The 18,531-nt window shown below is 37.4% G+C and overlaps 1 protein-coding gene across 1 annotated transcript; it reads left to right on the forward strand.

Moving 5' to 3' along the window:
* The first annotated feature begins 11,367 nt into the window (after positions 1-11,367).
* On the forward strand, positions 11,368-14,946 carry LOC121511574 (homeobox protein Hox-D11b-like). The gene is made up of 3 exons (XM_041790332.1): positions 11,368-11,980; positions 12,786-12,924; positions 13,944-14,946. The coding sequence occupies exons 1-3, from the start codon at positions 11,368-11,370 to the stop codon at positions 14,035-14,037; spliced, it is 846 nt and encodes a 281-aa protein (XP_041646266.1). The 3' UTR covers positions 14,038-14,946.
* The last annotated feature ends 3,585 nt before the right edge of the window (positions 14,947-18,531 follow it).

Here is an 18,531-nt window from a genome sequence, read left to right on the forward strand (position 1 = left end):
GCTGCACTGCTGTGTAGACACAAACAACTGGCTCGCTCAGACTGGAAGTCTCATGTGATCTCTTTGTCTAAGCAGAGGAGAAGAGGAGTCAAGGCAGGAGAGCAGTCAACTGCTTGCTGCCAGCTGGCCGCACCTGCCGTTAACTAGCAGTTAGAAGTGAAATTACACCACAAACTACCGCACCAACAAAGTAAATTATTAATTAAAAATATATATATACTGCATTTTAAAATATTGATACAGTATTGCACCGCGAAATATCATGATTTATCAGTGTATCGATATTTTCTTACACCCCTACTTTTAACCCATTTTTGCCTGACTTTGTCCATTGATGCCACTTTTCTTTTACCACATTGGACCCATTTTATGCCCCATTTTTTACTTTTAGCCCAATTTGGGTATTTCTAACCATTTGTGCCATTTCTTTTTGGCATCTTTAACCAGTTGTGCTGCTTTTTGTCCATTTGCCACATTTACCTAACTTGTTGCCTCTTTCAACCTTTTTTTGCCACTTGTAGCCCATTTTGCCACTTTCAACAGTATGACCTAACTATGAAATCTGACATTACTTTCCTCATGGTTTAGTCCAGTGTACTAATCCACATGGCTAACATTACCATTCTGTTTCTCTTTTTCTTTTTTTAAGGGTTCACATTTCTGTAAAGGCTATATTGTACTACATCAATAAAATCAAATTTGTTGCTTTGCTAAGAGTTGTTATTATTCAGGTTAAACATAAATTATGGGTATCACAGATTAACTTTACAGTGGACCAAGATTTTGCCGACCTCCATGGGCCCCCAGTTGGACTGGGCCCCTGAAAGCTCTCCCCTAATCCCCCCTTATTGGCAGCCTTGCCTGTAGAGTATAACCACATAAAAAACTGAATCCCAGGATGGCAAAGGGAGCAACAGAGTAATGAAAGGCCAATTTTAGGTGAACTAAATATGCAAGATGTTCTGGCATGTCTTTGCTCATAACTCAGCCTGTTTATCTTTTGCTGTAAGAGCCTAAAAAATGTGGAGGTTAAATCAGGAGAATATCCCCTTCTGCAGGCACCACTACACCTCTGATTTAAAGGAGGACACACAACAGAAAAAAGTAGGAAGAAGAGCAATCAGACCATTTGACTGTACTACCCAGGGTGCATTGCAAAACAATGGCAGCCTAAATTTTAAATCAGTTCTTCAGATTTTCTCAAAATGCAGAAATCAAGTATGTTTCTTTGTACAACATCAAAGATGTCTATTTACTGATACACAGGGTTCCTTCTAATCAGTGAAACTGATTGAGTAAAAATGACTCATTCTGTGTTTGGCATGGCTGAAAAAGGGACAACCCCTATAAACATACATGTCTGTATGGCTCCACTGTTATCAGATTGTAGTAAACAGTTTGGGGATCTCTCCAGAATTAAGCAGCTTTTTCCTCCAGGTCTCCTCTGAGCTGCTGCAGATGAGGCTGCAGCGTGCACAGATTTGGCCTTCAGCTTTAATGCTTACAGCTTCCTCTAGAGACCCAAGAGTTATGGGCCTAATAAAACTCTCTCTCTCGCTCTCTCGCTCTTCTTTCTGCCTCTCTCACTCTCTTCTTTCTGCCTCACTCTCTCACACACACACCAGGTTGTGTGTTGATGTATATTATTGCTGATGAGTTATCCTGATGCTGAAGTTATTTCCGTTTCATTAACCCTTAATAAATTAAGCACTCAGAATAAAAATGAACAGCGGGGATTGTTTTTTTCAATTCTCCAGCACCTCACTAAGACAAGTACACACCCAGTCACTCTGAAACACACAACACACACTATGAATGAATGGATGGTGAGGAGTCACAGAACACCAAACAGTAAATACATCATATAAATGTGTCTGACCAAATAAAATCCACAATAAGAAGGTGAATATTGAGATGTGTTGTTTTTCTTATTTTTGGGGGATTTTGAAAAGCAGCAGGCAAACAAAAACATAAATGCATATTATGAAAGCTAAGCCCCTAATGGAATACTCCAATATATTTGTCAATCAGCACTTAAAACATCAAGGTAATATTCATTTATAGTATTGTACTCCTGTAATTTCAGCAGGGATTGATTTTCAGCTTGGAAACAAATTAATAAAACTGAAACCAAAATCAACCGAAAATTTGTGCATGAAAGGTCAGAGCATATTGGATATTTTTCCACATTTTCTCTGGTAAAAAAAAGAACCATTCCTATCGTGTATGTGCGTCATGACAGCTGTGGCATGACTGCTACAAAGTCGAGGTTAAACAGCGTCCTATGCACAAAGGCCTTCCCAGACAGGATGAAAGGCCTCCTGCTCGTCACCATTTGCTGCTTTTGTTGACTGAACATTTGAGTGATCAGCACATGGTTCAAAGACACTTTGCTTGGGGGGGTTCAACTGTTTATTGGACTTGGCAGTCAGTTTGTGTCCGTCAAATTAACACTGCAGACACCTGCTTTAGGACGGATGTATGTGAGGACGCACAGCGCGTGAAGTTTGTCTGGATTTTTATACCGAGATCTTTGACAGACAGAACCAGGTCAGAACGGATTATTATATTAAAACTAGATTGATCAGTGTTAAGCTAAACACAGTTAATGCTGAAAATGCACAACTCGTTTTATACCGCCCTTAACTTTTTTTTGTCGTTTTGATATTTTTTTCCTCGATTGCACCATCGCTTTCATTAACCAGATGTTTCCTTTAACATACTGCAAATTCTACTAAATATTTCCCTCTGTTAATTAGCAGGCCTGATTATTATTACTACAGAGTAATTTTGATATTATTATGTTTTACTGAATGTTCCTCAGCGCCTTTGCCTTTGAATAACCATGCTGTCTATCGAAACATCTGGATTCCTTTAGTCTTGTTGGAAAAAAATCGTACTATTTAATGAAAGCGCTTTTTAAAAAGCTTCAAAATCACAAATCTAAATCAAACACATTTTTTCATGTGACCTGGTTTTATTTACTATAGGACTGGAGCAAGCGATCATGGGGGAAATAATCCAAACTAAACCTGGTTTAACAGAGCTACAGAGCTACAGGTTTACAGAATAGAGACGGTTCAGTGTTTGGTCATCGATTAAAAATCGCAATGATTGCCATGTCTAATTTAATTTATCGAAGAATTTTGGGACTTCTAAATTTCCTGAATGTCTGCTTTAAGCCTGTTTGCTCCAAACCTGCGCGGAAATCTCTTTAAAATATCCAGGGCAACTTTAAGGAAGTTATTAATACTGTAGTTTTATTTTGTACCATATTATTTCACTTGTAGTGTGCTAAGGCTGATGTAATCGAGTCTGTATCATCTTGTAAATACCTTGTATTCTTGATTCATAATTTTTGACTTGAAGTCAAAGCTGGAACAGGGGCTTTATTTTCTGAATAAGTTTTAATTTACATGAACTACTAAGAAAAACACGTGTTTCTGCCATTTTATGCCTCTGATTAATCATGGTGATATTTTATATGCATGCTTCTCTATGCCTTGAATTTTTGGATACTGTTTATAACGGGGCACTGAGGTTCATTACCAGTCTGAAGTCCACCATTGTCTTCTGTATGATCCAGTTGGGTGGCCTTCATCGACCACACGTCACCGTCATATCCTTATTTGCAAGGAAATGCTCAATCTTTTTCTATTATATTTCTGTTTAAAGTGCTGCACGCTCTCTGTGCCCAAAGTGTGTCTTAAACGAGTAAAAAGAGTTCCGGGTACGCTGCTCCTGCAGCCTGGAACCTTCTGCAGGAAAATCTGTTGTTTAAGGAGTTGAATCTTCATCAAAGTGGATCAAAGGTGTTGGAGGAAGACGCAGAAGGTTGTGCATGTTTTGACTCATGGCTTAATTGCGACCTGGATTTAGCTGATTTGTGTCTGTAATAGTTTTTGTGCTCAGTGTGTGTACCTTGTGTACCTTTGATAATTTTGCTGCGGCCCATCTAGGCCAGGGCGCTATTGAAATGTTTTTAATACATTTAGCTAAATAAAAAATACATATAAAGTGTTTGGAAAAATAAAAGACGCGCATCTTTCTCGTTCTCTCGTCGTCAGGTCAGTGCTGGAGGGCTGGGGTGTGTATGAGATCCATTCTCCCGTCATTTCAGATTAAATAGGCTTATTATAATATAGTACCCCATAATAACAGAACAGACCACGTGATTTTACTTTGACTATGACCTTGTCTGATGAGCAGCGTCAGTTTGACACCTTCGTCAAACGGAAAGATGATCCGATTTTCTGTATTTTCCCCTGTTTTCTCACCTTTATACATTTTTTGGACATACGACCAACCATATCCAACTATGCGCGTGCAGATGGAAGCTTACAGTAAACGTGAGGCCATAGTCACGGAGAGCATCACTGTGATGCGAATGAACGTCAGCGTCATTCTGATGTGCTCCATTCTTATCCCACAGGCCTTTATTTTCCTCACTAAGACAACGCCAGAGGACATAACGTTTATAATGTGATGCAAGATGACGCCAAAATGTTGTTTTAACATGTTTCATTCAGACAACATTAATAGTCAAAGTCTTTGAATCAGACTAAATCAGCAGCTTCAATGGATACGCTTTACAGTGCTAAGGTTTGGATCTTGCTGCGGATTTACTGAGGTCCTGCTGCAGCCTGTCTGAGCCCATCTGTAAAGACTTCCATCTGCCTATGACATGTGATGAATGATAGACTGTATTGATGCACATTTAAGGTCCACATCTGGTTTGTTCATTGACTTTGCTTTAGTTATATATTATATCAGTGTTGGAGGGAAAAGGTTGCAGCAAGTCTGAAGTTCAATAGCCCACGTTTAGGAGAAAAAACAAAACCACCCGTCTGCTATTGTACAGTTTTATAAATTAGACTATCTGTAAAACAAATCTTCAAGAAAGGGAGTAGTCATTCTGAAAAGAAACTACTGAGATATTCAGGTACAGCAGTGATGAAGCAGACACCTGCCTATGCATTAAAGACACAGTTCAACACTAAATAGCCTTTAACACAGCTTTTTTAAATTCTTGAGTTACCAAAACATGTAAGATTATCTATTCCTGCATTATGATTAGTAACTTGGTGAAGTGATAAAAACAAGGCCAATATGTGACAGATAATTCAGATATTTTATTGAAAGCCTTTAATAGCTGACTGCATAGATACATACACACACACACGCACACACACACACACACACAGAGAGCGAGAGAGAGAAAGAAAGAAATAATGTTAATGTATATTAAAATGTTAATGAGTATGAGTATTTACTTGCACGTTACTAAGTTATCTAAATACAAAATATTCACATAATTTAGTATTTGTAACAAGCATTTTTCTTTATAATTTCACCAGAAAACAGACACATCACAAATATTAAATGAGTAAAAAGGTAAGGAGTAAAGGTTATAAAACTGCCCAAAAATCACACCGACTTTTATACATGAAAATTTTAATAAATTGGTAAAAATGTACCTTGGGATCACTCTTTATTTTTTTTACAAACCTGTGCCAACATCTTAAAGCACTATAGAGTACTATTGTCCTACGTTATAAATAAAGAAAATATTCTTAGTATGGTTGTGATGAAATGACTCTATGTCTTAATATAGACAACATTTTATGCAGTTGTTCCTCCAGTTTTCATGCTAAAATTGCAGTAGTAATGCAGTAATTGCTAGAAATCCTACACAAATAAAACCTGTCATGACATTTAACACTACTACTCCCCTTTATAATGTGTGAGTTTCATCAGTGTATAACTAGTGAGCTGATGAAACTAGTTAAGATTATTGTGTGTGGACAAAGGAGTTGTTAAACTGCATTATGTGAGTTCTGGAGGGAACAGGAAGTTTGACATGCTCTGGGCCACTACTGATTGGTTAGATGGTTTGATGTCACTTTCTTTGATTTTGACTGATCTCCACTGATTTGTTGAGAAAAATCATTCTGGTTCTCCTGTATCACAGAGAGTTGGGGGGATCAAAGTGACCATATGAGTCTTTGCCCCATAAAGGGTTAATATACACAACATAAATGTGTAAATCAGATAAACATTAAACACATCATTCTTTAAAATTCTTTCTTCAACATTACATGACATGTTAGATAATCTATTCCTGCATCATTGCTATTAACTTGGTGCAGTGATTGAAACAAGGCCAATACAGCTGATAATTCAGATATTTCATTGCATGTCTTTAAAAGCTGACTGCAATTTAGTTGTAAATGCTTTCCTTATGTTTATGAGAGTAATAAAAATGTAAACATAAAGCCAGAGCCTCTTTTGTCATGCAATCACTAGGTCAAACAAGTCAAAAGTAGTCAAGCATAAGTCAGGCGTTGTTATGAATTTAAAATATTTCTAAAGTGCTCTGCCCACGTTTGTGGTCCATATTTAGCTGCATGTTGTATTTCAGGTTTACAGAACATTTAGAAGTCTTTACACATGATATAAAACTATCCAACTCATAATTAGCAAACAGAAAAAAACATAGCTACTTTTAAAACAATCTTGCTAGTGAGGGAAAAAAAATCTTTTACACCTCTAGAGTCCAAATGTCCAGTGTGGGAAATGGGTTTGATATTAGTGCAGTACAAATCATATATGCAGAAAATATCCTCCACATTATGCCAAAGTTAGTTGTGTTGTGGCTGCTCTGGACACGAAACACTGATAACCAGTGTGACGACTGTGAAGGTCTATTTTCTTTGTTCTCATGCCTTCCTTTTCCCTAATTATGATCATGAGCTTGTCATTACTGTAGGCTACAAGGTGGAGAATACCTCCTTTGGAGTTTGGTTGGTAGTTCATTACCGGGGCTTTGATTTTGGGTGCTTAGTCAAAGCCCTGAGCTCATGTTTATCAGCCGTTGGTCTCTAAATACTTTGCAGCAGCTCCCCTATGCCGTTATTGTTCCTCTACATCTTATGTTTCATCAATGTTGGTACTTGAGCCTATGTCAGTTTGCATGTGTTAAGACTGCGTGTGTGACAGCATGCATTTAAGCAGATCATCAGTAGTGCTTACTATACATGCTGTTGAAAGAAAGAGGAATTAAAGTAATACATGCTCTCTGTACAACATCAGCATTAAAAATATATCTCTGGGCTGTAAGAGAATGATCCCCACATGAGAAAGTGAATGATCCCTACATGAGAAGAACACTTTGGTGTGCTCAGTGAGATGTTCTCATGATGAATGAATGCATGAAATAGACAATTACCTTTGATAAGAAACATATTTTATTGAGCATTAAATGGGAAAATCCCATCCAGTACAGGGACTTTTATTCCAGAGCTGTGATGTTGAGCTTTATAAGGACATGACCACATATAAACTATAGACTTCTGCTCAGCTACTACTGTCTGCTATGTACTGTCAGATCTCTATGATGAGTATAAAGCAACTAGATGTCAATTATCTAAGGAGAGTGTTTTTTTAAACTTGATTTTGCCAGTCTAGTTCTATAGATTTCTATTTCTGAGGCGATCTTGCCAAGAATAACACACAATGTTTCACTAACAAAAAAAATAAATAACCAAAACTCTCATATTACATCAATATGTTAGTAAAATAAGGCATTTGCATACAAAGAAAGCCTGGATTTTTACTTTAACGTGTGTCTCAGATTAAAATCAGCCTATAAATTATTCCAGGCAAAAGATGCAGAAAATGTAAAATATTTATTTCCCAGCTTGGTTCAGACTTTCACAGTGACAAACTACATTCTGAACAAAGGTTGTGGACCCTGTTGTTCAAGAATAAAATGAAGAGAAGGTGTCTGTAATTGTGTCCAGCATGGCTTTATAATTGAAGATATACAAATGTGCAGTGTACTTAAAGCAGCCCAGTTAGCTTAGGCGGGATCAGGCAGCAGACAGTGGTCCACATTTAGACTGGATAGAGATAGACAAGTCATATACACTTTTATATTGAGGTTCTGTGTCAAAAACCATTAGTTTCTCCTCCTGACTGAGACTTTTATCCATTACTTTACCAATCACAAAAAATAAAGTATACATGGCCAATCTCCAAAAACAAGGTAACTCATCCATTTAGGAAAATCTTGCAATTAAAACAGAGCTAAAAGACAGAACACGGAAATGCCTTCTAGGAAACACAAATCTGAATTAAAGTTAAACAATATGAACTGACATAGCTTTAGCTGTTTCTAGAAAATGCACTGCATTTAACTGGAAGTTGATTTTTCCCTCTCTGTATTAAGATGAATGTCAAACAGAATCCCATTAGGAAAAACGTGCGTACGTTCTTAACATCAAACATAATGTATTTGATCCAATTTGTCCATCCTTTATTGATTACACTGAAGCATTACTTCTAAAAAGCATGGACTTGTGATAATCCTTAATGTGGTTCCAATACAAACACTAATATAGGTATTTTAGATAAAATGTCTTGGTCAATGATTTTCCATGAACTGTTTGTTGCTATGTATCTAATATATTTCATATCTATCAATGCATATATGCTTATGCATGCATGTACTGTATGTAGGTGTTTCTGTTTGCTTGGATGTATGTAGTTGTGCATGAATACATGAGTCAATTTTATCTCATGCTTTCTTTGTTTATTTCACACATTACATTATTTTTAAGGGATTGAGTTGTAATATAAGTAATATAAGTAGGACTTTTGGAAACACCTGCAACAACAGATTTGTGTGCAGTCTTCGGGTTACAGTCCAGGACAGGATGAGTTTTACAAAGACTGTAAAATCCTCTTCTGTAATTTACAAGATGGCAGCAAATGCTTTGTAGGATATAAGTGAAAGTCTGAAGATGATCAGGCAAAGGGACTTGGAATTAAGTGTGAAGAACAGGTGTGGGTAAATACAGTCCATAAAAATGAGTTGGCCAGCAAGGGACTGTAAAAATAAACTCATGCATTATAAAATAATTCACATATACTATTGGACTCCAGTCAGGTATAAAAGCTTGGTCTAATTGAAAGTAATAAGTGTTAGAAATACAAAGGCTCCATGGGAAATTGTTCATCTTTTATGTGGGATTGCCCACTGGTTTCCCTATTTTGGTCTTAGTGTTTTAGGGAATCAAGGAGTGGTGAGAGCAAGGGTTGCCCAGCATACCACCATCCTTGCCTTGCCAGGAGACAAATCTCTTCTTCCAGATGGACTCTAAAAATCACAAGCTGGTTTAGCCCTTGCAGGCTTTCTTAATGCAACCAGAGTTGTACTGAAAAACTGGAAATACAAGCACACCCAACTATAAGGACTGGATTGAATTGATGACTGTTACAGCTTCAATTGAGCTGATGTTAGTCCAACATACTGAAATGTAGTGTAGCTTCCTGAGGTTTAGCAGTGGCCAGGACCAATGGATATCAATTCATTTTAAAGATTATGCCGACCCTTACCACCCCTTCGGGCACACCTCCGGGAACATACTGACTCTACTTCCTGAGTGACAAGACGACATGTATTTTTAATAGCTGTAACAATAGGTTGCTAATATTTAACACTGAAAAAGTATATGTGTTCATTTGGTATAATGTTTGGTGGTCTACAGCCAACAGGATAAAGATCTGGAAAGTTTGTATTTCAATCAGTATCAGTGAGAGTAGGTTATCACTGAGTTATTTGTCGTGACCACGATGCAAAAAGAAATCCAGACATGAATTTTATATTATCTTGTTAAATTCAAGGGGAAACACTTTTGTGCTAAATTGGTAAGGTTGAGCTGCATATCAGTTACCGTAAGTGCGATGTTATACAGCGGTGATCATGAGCTGGGTGCCAATGGCCACATCAGGCTCCCCACAGCTTTCCATCTGTCCTTTGGAAGATTATGAAACCTAGAAAATATGCAGAGGAAAACACATGTTGTTTGTTAAGCATGTCTTTTTTTCTTTAAACACCTACATCTAGTTAAAAAAAAACCCTCAAAAGCAACTGAGATTGAAACAGTTTTATCAGTTTTAACATCCATTTCTTAGACATCCACCAGTCAGCCAATATTAAGCAAATAGGATGAACGATAAACGGCTTTTCATGGATGACATGACAACCCCCAACATGTGGCCAAAATATCTGATTCATCCCCTTATGGTTGAAAGAATATAAACATGTTAAACATTATTTTAAACCAAAGCGTGTTAATCACACCCAAGTGTTCATTTATTTTAGTGTATTTGAATGTCCGGCCCCTAAATGAATGTGATTGTTGTATAAGCAAAGGCCAAAGGATAAGAGCTAATTCATTTTAAAGTAATTGTTTGAATAAAGACAACTAGAAGATGTCAAATGCTATCATTATCAGCATATTAATAGAACCCTAAAATAAACCTACTGTGAACGATTATTTTCCTTATATATGTCATATTTCACATCATATTTGTTCCTTGAAGCCACTTTCAGTGAAGTAGATGGGACTACTGTATCCTTGGTTTGGAAAGCTGCAAATATTATTATTATTTACCAATGGCCTATTTCTTAGCCATAATGTGATGTTTAAACTCAGTAAGTATATTTCCATCTATTCAGACTGTATAGTTTAAATACATACAGAAAATGAGGTTCGCAAAGGAGCAAAAAAATGTTTTAACTCCATATATCAGTCCATCGTCACCCCTCTCTCTCTGGATTGCCCTCAATGCTCTCTAAAGCCCTGTAAGACTTGTTTGTGTGCATCTTTCAATAAAATTCCAGGAACTATCTTTGAACATCTGTTATTGCTTTACAAGAAATAATAATCCAGGCAATCGCATGACCCGCAGATGCGTACAGCCTATAGCGGATCAACATGAGCATAAAGGGACTATTTTCTCTCTTTTTTATGACATACACAAGGCAGAGCCTGGCGTGTATGCTTTAAATTTCTGTCACCTCCTTACAATTAATTTATGTTTTATGCAAAGGCCATAAAAGGATGTACGTTCATGTACGTGTGAGTGTGTGTTTGGGGCTGGCCTCATGGCAAAAAAAAGCAGCCTGTATGTTTAGTTAATTATACTCTGCAGACCCAGTTTGGGCAGGCTCAAGGTCAAAGATATGTTTCCTCTCTTTCCTGCTTTCATTGTGGTCCGGGGGATGATGGAGACATGTGGGCATCACTTGAGGACTATCGTATTTATACAAGCCTATCAGATTTCTGCGACTTGTTTGCAACTTTTTGGGCATAGGTCAGGATGTTAGGTTTAAATCAAGTTCTTATTTTTTATTAGGCTATAATAATTATTTTCAAAATACACTGCGGCCTAGCCTACAGTTTTAAGACTCCCATGTTAAAAGAGAAACTTAAAACCATCTGCTCCTGCTTATGACCATTTCTAGTTTTGTTTTATCATTGGTCTTTAAGTTTCATTATACGGTAGTTCATTGTTTCCATGTATTTACCAAGCTGCACCTATCCGTCAAAGTCGGACTTTGGCTCCATCGCGGCATCATTTTCAGCGGAGACTGGCACGGATTACCCGGGCTACTGCTACCACGAGCCTCGGCAGCACTATCCTCCTCCGCCTCCTCTTCCTCCGTGGAAATGGACCTTCTACCAGGAGAGCAGTCCTGTCACCTCCCCACAGACACCCTGCCTCACTTTTAAAGGGGAAACTGTTTATCACGACGGTTTACAGCCTCCGCCAGAGACTATTTTCAGCCCCGGTAAGGAGTGCTTTCTCTACGGAGCGCCTGCTCCCCGTTTCCCCAGCGAGCCGCTGCCTTTCCCCGGCAGATACTCCGCGTTCAACCCGGACTCACAGCTCCTCTTCCCCGCAGCACGGGGCAGCATCCTCCCACCGGTTTACGATCAAGATGGTGGGGATGCGAAATCCCAGACTGATCAAAGAGAGAATGAAGCGCCTAAGGCCGAGTGGACGAGCTGTGACAGCGCTGAGAGCAGCGAGGTGAAGGCGGGGTCAGAGTCTCTACAGCTGGGGAAGGAGGACAAGGAGGGAGCGCCGATGTCCAGCGGGAGTGCAGGAGATAATAGTCATGAACCGGGTGAGTAACTAACTTACTAGCTTACAATAAACAAAATGTAACTCGAGACTTCAGAAACTCGACCGTAGTTTCCTGCTGATGGGCTCACTAAAGATTAATAGCCTATGTTGGCCTACAATTTACCGTACGCCGTTCAAAGAGACAAAATATTATGACATAAGGTTGAACAGGCCCTGACTGTGCAGTCAAGACTTGTCATTTAAACTGTATACCCTTTCTGGCAAAACATGGCGCATGAGGGGCTAAATACCCTCTTATAAACTCTTACAATAGGGTACTGCTTTTTGATTCTTAAACGGCTTTATGCTGTTTATTGTGACCCAAAATTAATACAGCCTACTGTAGGCTAGCTAGCTTAGATCATATTAGGTTTGTGAATAAATATTGAAAAAGCTAAACTTTTATAGGCTATATAGGCCTTAAATGTAGACCATTAACAAATGGACCTTAGAATAAATTGACACAGGTTGCTGTAGGCTGAAGCCTGTAGCCTAATAAAAGTTACGTAGCTAGAACTAAGCAAGATTGGCTTGATCCGCATTAGGAAACAGGCAGGCTAGCTAATTTCAGAGATTCGCCTGGAATTTAAAAGTAGACTAGAGGTTTTAATGCGCTCTTTTTCCCAGTCAAACAGCTCCTGCAGACGGAAGAAAAAGCGGCCACATAACCTACGAAAAGGAAGGCATTGTTTACGTTTTCAAATAAGCTGAAAGAAACTGTCTCGCTGAGGTGACCTTGACTTTACATGTTAAATTACTCCTCAGGTGACTAGTCATCATCATGTTTTCTCCCTATCTCTCTGCAGAGCCCCGTGTGAAGAGAAAGAAGCGGTGTCCTTATTCCAAGCATCAAATCAGGGAGCTGGAGAGAGCCTTTCTCTGTAACATCTACATCAACAAGGACAGGCGCCTGCAGCTGGCCCGACTGCTGACTCTGACGGAAAGGTGCGCAGGCATATATCCAAGTAAAGTGATATCTGATAACAGAGAGGAGGAAATAATCTAAGACTTTCTTTAGGCTTTGAACAAATACGAGACATATAGGATAAACACATGCAATACTGTGCAATACTGACTGAAACAAATAATACTAGGAAAAATCGTCCCCACTTGTACTATTGAAATACACCTTGCCTTGAAATTATATGCACCGTTTAATCTTAAAGAACTATTTCCCATCATCCAGTCATGTTTTTGCTGTTTTCCATCGGTTGCTAGATTTTTTTTATTTGGCGACGTTTTCCGTAGGCTAATTACACAAACCCTTTTGGTGAATAGGCTTACCTTCATCTCACAAGTTAAAACAAAAATAATCTCGAAAGATAAATGGCATTAATTCTTTAGATGCCTATTTTACAATTTATGTCCAGTTATTATTTATGGTAATTCTGCTTTTCTTTTTTTGTTTCAAACAAAAGGATTTAACTAGGGCTGTTAAGATTAATTGAGTTAATCATGATTAATCAAGGTCCACAACTAGTGCAGTTTTTTTAATCGCATGCTTTACTGTACCTTTCAGTACACTTTGGTTAAGGCATGTCTGCCTCTCCCTGCAGCCACAGTGATATAAAATGAATCCAGCACTGCTCCTTAATGTTTCATTTTACTCTAAAAATTTTTAGACAGCTAGACGAGTCAAAATCATCTGAACCTTTTCAATTTTCTCTTATTTCATTTTCAGTCCATAACAAGTTCCTTTTTCCGCTGTAAAGTTCATGTTAAAATGTTTGATCTACTAATAAAAGAAGGTCTGTACATGAGGAGAAAGTCAATCACCCTAAGTTTAAGACAGAAGAAAAATATAAAATGACACAAAAACAGTTTAAAATGCAGAACAGTTGAATTTTAAAATGTGAAAAAAGGTGCAATTAGCTACAGAAATTCAGAGATTAATTGTGATTAAAAACTTTAATTTTTTGACAACCCTAGTTTAACATACTTTTCTTCTTCTTGATCATATGCAGACAGGTGAAAATCTGGTTCCAGAACAGAAGAATGAAAGAGAAGAAACTGAAAACAGAGAGACTGCAGTACTACACTGGGTACACTCTGTTCTGATGGATGAATGGTTGAGAGAGATAAAAAATACACCGCCTTCCCTTTAATGTGCACGGACTGGGACACCTCTGCACACACGCTAAACAAAGACGGTCACCAAATGTTGAACCCTAAGGCCCAGGTCACAGCCCCATGATTTTCTCATGTGTCACAAGGCCAAAACATCTTATGACTATTTTTTTCACTCTTTCTTGTCTTGACTTTTTATGAGAAAGAATCTGAGTCACTCTTTTCCTCACTTGAACCTGAGGTCCATGTGATGTCATGTAGTAACAGTAAAGACATGAACCCTTCTGTTTTTTTCTTTTCTTTGTTTTTCAGTGAAAAAAAATCAGTAGAGATATATCAAATACACAGGATGTTGACTTGCACTGCTGACAATCTAATTGTGTGTAACAATGTGGTAAAGGTTAAAAACTTTTAACTAAGTCTCAAAGACTAATATCCACCCTGAATATTAACATGGAAATGTTTCAAGTAAGCACAGACAATCAATGAATATTCTGATGTTGTGATAAATGGTCTTCATATCATTGCCAATTGTTTGTATTAATTCTAAACAATGATTTGATAGTACTTGTTTTCTTTGCTTTTCAGAACTTGTAGGGAATTACCATGTGACACACTGCAATCAACGACTCATGATTTCATTTGACTTATTTGTACGGTTATTCCTGCATTGACACAGTATGTCACTGATTTCTATATATTCATGGATTATCCCTTAATGTTTTTACACTTCAAGAAAGTTCCTGAATATTTGATGCAATTTCTAAGGGGATTTGTTCTGTATATTTTGTAAGATTTTGAGTGTTTAATTTTTCATTTGATTTGAAAACCTGTTGTGATAAATTTGTACTGTAAGTTTGTAATAAGCCTTCAATACTTTTAATGGTCTTTTAGTCTATTAGGCTCAGTTGTTTAGGGGACATTAAGGGTTCAGGTGAAGTCTGACCTCACTAGTGTAAGGTGGATAAAATAAAATGAAACAAAACCCAATACATGAGTGTTGCATGTTGAAAGTAATTTGAAATAGAAGTTAAGTTGTTTCATTTTTGTGTTTGGTGCTAATACAGTGTCTCCATGTTTTATTAAATCACCGAGTTAAAAGCAGTGATTTTAGTGCATTTTGACACATAAATGTCAATGAATTTCAGTGTGCCCCTTATGCTATAAACAAGGGATGCAATGATTTATCAATTAAATAGATTAAACACCTAATTGATAAGTATTTCTTAAAGTATTATTAAAAAGCTTTTGTGCACTCTTTACTGTGGAGTTCTGACCCAGACTTTGAACACTTCAGGACCAGACAACAGAAACACACTGAGTCCAAGGCTGTTAGTGAACCTTGAACCGCAAAACAACAACCACAACACAACCTCTCACCATCACCACCCCCATTTCCTCAACCTAATGACTTTTATTGGGGCAATAGAGAGCGTCTGCTGTCCCTCCGTCTTTGTCTCACGCACTCACTCTGTTTGTGGGAGTGTGAGGCTGTGCTTGAGTGTGTGTGTTAAAAAGAAAGACCAGGAGATGAAAGGAGAGATTGTGTGTCTGGTTGGAATTGATGCACTCAACCTAATGGCCTACAATAAAGCCAACCACAAGCATGCTGAGCCTCTTTTTCCAATGTAGTCATGTTTTAAGCTCTTCAATATTTATATTACTAATACTCAAACATATTTCCTGACTTGAAGAAATCAATAATGGCAACAGAGGGAATCCTCTGTCATTTGAATGTTCAGTGGAGACAGGAAAATCTGATCTTATTGTTTATAGTAGCAAAACTAGTGAAAGAGACCACATTAGGCTAATTTGTAGTTCAAATCAGTTGATATAGTACCAAGGTTTAGAGCACTAGTAACACTAATGCAAACATCTTCACTTAGCAGATAACAGAACACACACTTATAGTTTCAGTTGCAATAATAGAAATGGAAATAATAATTATAGAGCAAAGTTTGCTTCAAGTTATTCAGCATTATATCTGGAATGGACAACTTTGGTGACCAAAATAAAAAACAAAATTACATTTTATTTCCCTTACCACGGAAGCATAATACCAATAAGTCTATCATAAAATGTCAGTTAACAAAAAGAACAAATATAATAATTCATCACAACATTTAAACTGAAATGAAAATAGTAATACTCAATCTGATAGCTAAACACAAAAATGTAATTTAAGTTCCATTTTCAGTGCAATGAATGAAATTTTTTAACCAATCAAAGTGCAAAGCTGTACACGAGATTGATTGACAGAAAAACATACAAGGAAACATACAGCCAATCATTTCTAGAGTAATTTCTTGCAAATTAAAAAATGAGTTCTCCATGGCAGATTTCTGATGTTTTCTTAATATTTGCAATTTGATATTTGACATTAACTAACCCTACTGAGTGGGGAGGGGGGCTGCTTGTGGTTCTCAGGACATGTCTTACGCATATTCAGATTTATAGGTAGTCGATATCACCTATTATCTAGTAAATAACAGAATGCATCAACAGCAGAAAAGTGAAATGTGTGTCAGCCACAACATTGTGAGCTCTCATTCTGGAGCTGGGTGTGTAGATGATGAATTATATCATCTATTAAGTTATAGTGAATTTCATTCTTTGGTTAAGCCCAAAAGCCAATTTTACTGACATGTTTGAAACATTTCCTCATACTACTGAGTACATTTTTATTGTGTTCTCATAACTGAAGGAGATAAGACATTGCAGATATTTCCACTGGTATTATTAGGCTCCATACATTCTGAGTAGTTTTGAGATATTGAGCCTTGAAGCTCATTATCTCAAACAGATTCAATTGCAGATTAACTTTTTTGTTTTCAAGATATTGTTTCCATAATGCAAAAACGTAATAAAAACATTTATGTTTACAAGTTGTCAGAAAAATATAACAATATTTGATATTCTGAAATTGATGATTATATCTATTTTTTTATTTAAGATAAAAGCATAAAATTCCAAATTCCACTACGGATATTTGAAAAAAAAAAAATAGAGTTAAGGAAAAATAATATAAACAAATCTGATTTCGTCAGTGCCCTACTATTACACAGCTGGTTTCAGCTTTTTGTTTTATAACTTTAAAGCCTCCACATTAAACAGCACGTCAAGAACCACAGCAGTCATGTAAACACTGCCACCTAGCGGTTACTGCAGTAATCACTTCTATCTGCCCTGACTGCAGCGTCCAGATACACTAAAGATGAAACACTGATTTATGTGTTCCTTCATTTTTAATACTTTGGCGTTGACAGAGTTTATACAACGTATTAATGATCTGAATTAAAGGGATGCAGTAAAGTAGGCTGCATGTTGACATACACCAGAGCTCCTCAGGGTATTCAACTTTTATGCTTACCGGCCTTGCAGACTTTTTCTCTAAGGATGGTGATCAAGGGTGCTGGCAGGTGGTTTATCAACGTCTGCGTGTAAACCTGCGGGATTTAGCCACATTCATGATATGCTGATTCACCCTCGCTGACGTTGAAACAAACTTGGGTACAACTACACTGGAGTTGTATTCAATGCAAACATACTATCAACTGATGCTGATCAGTACCACGAGTCTATTAAATGCAATCTGAGACCCTACATCGATATAGCCTATGTTTTTGCGACTATATCTCAACTATAGACTTGTGAAGTCTTCCTGCATTAACTGATCCAGCCAGCAGATGGCGCTTACAGTGCACAAGACATCGATATCGATCAAGGTCTATGTTAAAATAAAACGTTAGAAAATCCTCAAAAACATTAGGCTTTGTTTGGATCTATAGGCCGCTCCCACTTCATTTTTTCTATTCCATTCAGCCAGCAGAGTCTCAGGCAATGGACACACATAGAAACGCACAATGGTGTTGAGTTGACGGTTTTATTCTGAACCAAAGGCCTGACCAAGGTTCTTACACGAAATCCAATTTTGAAGTAGGCTGCTTTGTAACTATACAGACAAGTCACATAGCCTGTAAAAATTACATCAAGTAAGCTTTTTCCATTGTTTAGACCCAGTTTTGGAGACGGACAACACATCTGCACTGTCATTAAAGGGGTTGAAATGTCCGATACTTTGAATAACTTAATTTTCAACACACGTGCTTTAAAATGACACTATCTCCATTATTTTAATGATCTAGGCCACGGAAGGTATAAGAATCTTTTTTTCATAAGACAGGTTGTGTAGGGGAAGAATAAATCCCATTAAATATGAAAGAAAAACTTATACACAAAACGCTGGAAACCAGGGGCTGAGCCGGATGTGTTATATTCAGGGCTAAGCCCAAAACAAAGGAAGGTTCAGGGGGCTACTTTCTCAGAAGTTTCTCACTTGCATCGGTCAGTTGTATGCACTATTTCCTATGCAATTTGATACACAAATTTAGAATTAAAATGCTAACAAATCAATGCATCATCTGGGTAAAAATGGTGCTGTTCAACCTGAAAGCATTCTCAGTGTTTACACACTTCTTTTTCTCA

This window comes from Cheilinus undulatus, linkage group 6 (genome assembly GCF_018320785.1).
Source record: "Cheilinus undulatus linkage group 6, ASM1832078v1, whole genome shotgun sequence".
Classification (NCBI taxonomy): Eukaryota; Metazoa; Chordata; class Actinopteri; order Labriformes; family Labridae; genus Cheilinus; species Cheilinus undulatus.